Below are 3,419 nucleotides of genomic sequence, written 5' to 3'. Positions count from 1 at the left end.
CCGTCGCCTCCGAGCCCGGGTCCAGATTAGTCACGTGGGGCCCCTTTCCCCGCCGATACCGGTCGGTTAACACCAAAAAAAAAAACACATTGAAATAAAAGTTGGATATTAGATTGATAACTACAACCTATACTCCTTCTAAGAACTAGTTGAAATATGTATTAACAAATGGTTTACCAACCCAATAATTCAACCAACTTATTTAAAAATTTAAAATCATTAATCCATAAAAGGTGAACAAGTGGGATATAGTGGGTTCAAACTCACACTCCTACCTCTAATGTTTATGCACATCTATAAACTAAGTTATCTTAACGGGGCCGATTCACCACTTTGAAAGAGCGAGAGTGTGGTAAATATTAAATTGTAAATAGAAAATTATAATATTAGTACGGAGGTCATTAAAAAAAGTCTATTAAGTTTAATAATTTTAATTTTAATGAATGAAATACTTATTAAATTTAATAATTTTAATTTTAATTTTAATGAATTTGAATGCTGGCGTGGCGTGGCGTGGCCTATGCTATGTTATTGTCTTTTTCTCACAACATCCTCAAAAAAAAACCCTATAATCTCTTTGCGATAAATATTTGTGGATAAGAATCTCCATTGTATGCCACACACAAAGTCATCTCTCCCAAGAACCTCCCTTCAACTACTCAACTGAGGTATGCAGCCTAAACTATAGTTTTGTTTCTAGTTTCTATTGCTTGCAATTAATTAATTTTGTAAGCTTCTGTTTTGAATGTGATATTTCTTTATGATGATGGTTGGAATATAGGTAGTCTTGCAGCCAGAATCTGATTCTGGAAAGGGTAGAAAGGTGGTTTGTTGAGACTTTCAGAAGCAGCACTCAATTCTATTCATTGCCATGGATAGCCGCCAGAAGGTATCCCTAATGAGTAATGAAAACGCTAAAGATTTATCAGTCATGCTATTCTAATTTTTTTCTGTATATCATCTACAATATCTTAGGGATGAAAAAGTTCAGTTGTTTTAAGTGATGGCCTAAAAAATTATTTGATATTTGAATTTTGCTAATCATGTGTCAAAGATGATGATTAAAATGTAAGGAAACATTTCCTATAATTTTCATGTTTTGGCAATTCTGAAACAGGAGCCGAAGAAATACAAAAACAGTCAATCAAAATTGAGCTCTACAGGCGATGGATCCCGCTGTCTTATCTGTATGGAGAGCAACAGTTGTGAAAGAGTTATTTCAAGAACAAAACTGATGAGTTCTTTGATTGGAAAACGGAAACCGCAGGAAGCCATGACCGTATTCAATAGTTTGGCTGAAGAAGGACATAGGCCAACTATCAAAACATACACAACACTCGTGGCTGTGCTATCACGTCTAAAGCGTTTCAAGTCTATTCCTTCACTTGTTTCAAAAGTTGAAGAGAATGGAATGAAGCCAGATTCTCTACTTTTCAATACCATGATCAAGGCCCTTTCTGATTCCGGAAAGGTACATGAAGCCATGAAAATATTTCGGAAAATGAAGGAATGCGAATGCAAACCAACAACTCACACTTTTAGTACTCTCATTAAAGGATTTGGAATCATTGGAAAGCCTTATGAAGCCAACAAGTTGCTAGAGATGATGTATCAGGACGGAAATGTGAAACCGAACGAGATAACGTATAGTGTTCTCATCCATGCTTGGTGTACCAATAATAATTTGGAAGCGGCGTGGGATGTTCTGCATAAAATGGTGGACTCCGGTCTTCAACCAGACGTTGTCACATACAGCACGCTGGCAAGAGCGTATGCTCAGAATGGCAAGACATTTGAAGCTGAAAGGTTAATATTTAAAATGCAGCAGTATAATAACAAAGTGAGGCATAATGAACAAACTTGCGGCATCATAATAAACGGTTATTGTAAGGAAGGTTACATGGAAGAAGCCTTGAGATTTTTACACAAAATGAAAGAGCTTGGAGTGCATCCAAACCCTGTAGTTTTCAACCCTCTTATTAAAGGATATTTAGACATTACAGACACAAATGGAGTATATGAGGTATGTTCTAATATCTAATAATTTTTGTAAAATCGATAATTCCTTGTATTGTGACCAAAATAGTGACCTACAAATGAAATTTGGTCAGGCATTAACATTGATGGAGGAATTCGGGATCAAACCAGATGTAGTGACGTATAGCACCATCATGAATGCATGGAGTTCGTCCGGGCTTATGGACATTTGCGAAGAGATATTCGATGAGATGGTGAAGGCTGAGATAGAACCTGACATCCACGCTTATAGCATCCTGGCTAAAGGCTATGTACGCTCCGGGCAGCCAGATAAAGCCGAGGCTCTACTGACTCTGATGACCAAATATGGTTTACAACCAGATGATGTGATCTTCATTACCATCATTAGGGGATGGTGTGCCGCTGGAAAAATGGACCGCGCTGTTAGACTTCACGAGAAAATGCAGAAAATGGGAATTCCCTTGAATTTGAAAGCTTATGACACTTTAATATGGGGGTATGTAAAAGCAAAGCAACTTTGGAAAGCAGAAGAGTTGCTTGTTACTATGGAAGAAAGTGGTGTAGCTCCCGAAACGTCCACTATCGAGCTGGTTGCTGATGCTTGGCGTTCCATCGGTTTCTCTGAAGAAGCGGACAGAATTCTCAATGGTTCGGAAGAAGAATCTGAGTCTGATGAAAATTTTGATAGTGAAAAGATACCAGGACAGAACATGGAGAAAATTTATACGAAACAGAAACTCGGTGCTTCTCAGTCTAATAATCTATTGCAAATGCCTGGAATAGTGGTGACTCAACCAGAAAGAACCACTAATAACGGAAACATTAAATGCCAAATGTTTGTTAAAACATATGACACGACACGGAATGCTACCGTTTCGATGGTTTTTGTTCGTGCAAATTCGTATGGACTACAGCCATTGATTGTAAGTAGGCATCAAATTCATAATCAGACCATTAGGCCTCTACTTGATTGTTGCAGATTAGTGTAATACATTGTTGAGGTGACTTTTTGGTTTTGTTATCTCATAGTATTGATTTGTGATGAAACACAATCATTTTGAATATATTTATTTGCTTCCATGAAAATGAATTCTGACAGAACCTTTCGGCTTTGTGTTTAGCCACACTATAATATCACAATCATCATCACTCTTAGTGAAATCACAACGGATATTATCTGCTCCTTGTATTGTTGGATTCTTGAATAGAGATCCAATGGATCTTACCGGGATTGATTTTTCCGAAAGGTAATTGATTATATCATGTTCTAGCTCTTCTTCATAAGTATCCTCCACATGTACACAAAACACTTTCGACAAGTCATTCATCTGCGCGAAAGTGAGTGTCCCTAGCCCTGGATACAGACAAAAAGGATGTATAAAATCTGGAATTTCATTGTATTTATTTAGGAACACCAAAAG

At 37.2% G+C, this 3,419-nt stretch overlaps 1 protein-coding gene across 1 annotated transcript; it reads left to right on the top strand.

Annotated features, from left to right (window-relative positions):
• The first annotated feature begins 533 nt into the window (after window positions 1–533).
• LOC131603869 (pentatricopeptide repeat-containing protein At5g21222-like) lies at window positions 534–3,110 on the top strand. The gene is made up of 4 exons (XM_058876310.1): window positions 534–668; window positions 782–889; window positions 1,118–2,023; window positions 2,112–3,110. Exons 2-4 carry the CDS (start codon window positions 872–874, stop codon window positions 2,985–2,987), a joined length of 1,800 nt encoding a protein of 599 aa, XP_058732293.1. The 5' UTR covers window positions 534–668; window positions 782–871; the 3' UTR covers window positions 2,988–3,110.
• Window positions 3,111–3,419: the final 309 nt, after the last annotated feature.

The sequence above is a fragment of the Vicia villosa genome, linkage group LG5, assembly GCF_029867415.1.
Source record: "Vicia villosa cultivar HV-30 ecotype Madison, WI linkage group LG5, Vvil1.0, whole genome shotgun sequence".
NCBI classification, from domain to species: domain Eukaryota; kingdom Viridiplantae; phylum Streptophyta; class Magnoliopsida; order Fabales; family Fabaceae; genus Vicia; species Vicia villosa.
Note: the sequence above shows the minus strand (reverse complement) of the source record. Positions and strands in the feature narration are given on the sequence as shown.

Coding starts and splice junctions, on each gene's coding strand:
- LOC131603869 (XM_058876310.1), top strand. Junction 2,024..2,111: donor ACACAAATGGAGTATATGAG/GTATGTTCTAAT, acceptor AAATTTGGTCAG/GCATTAACATTGATGGAGGA.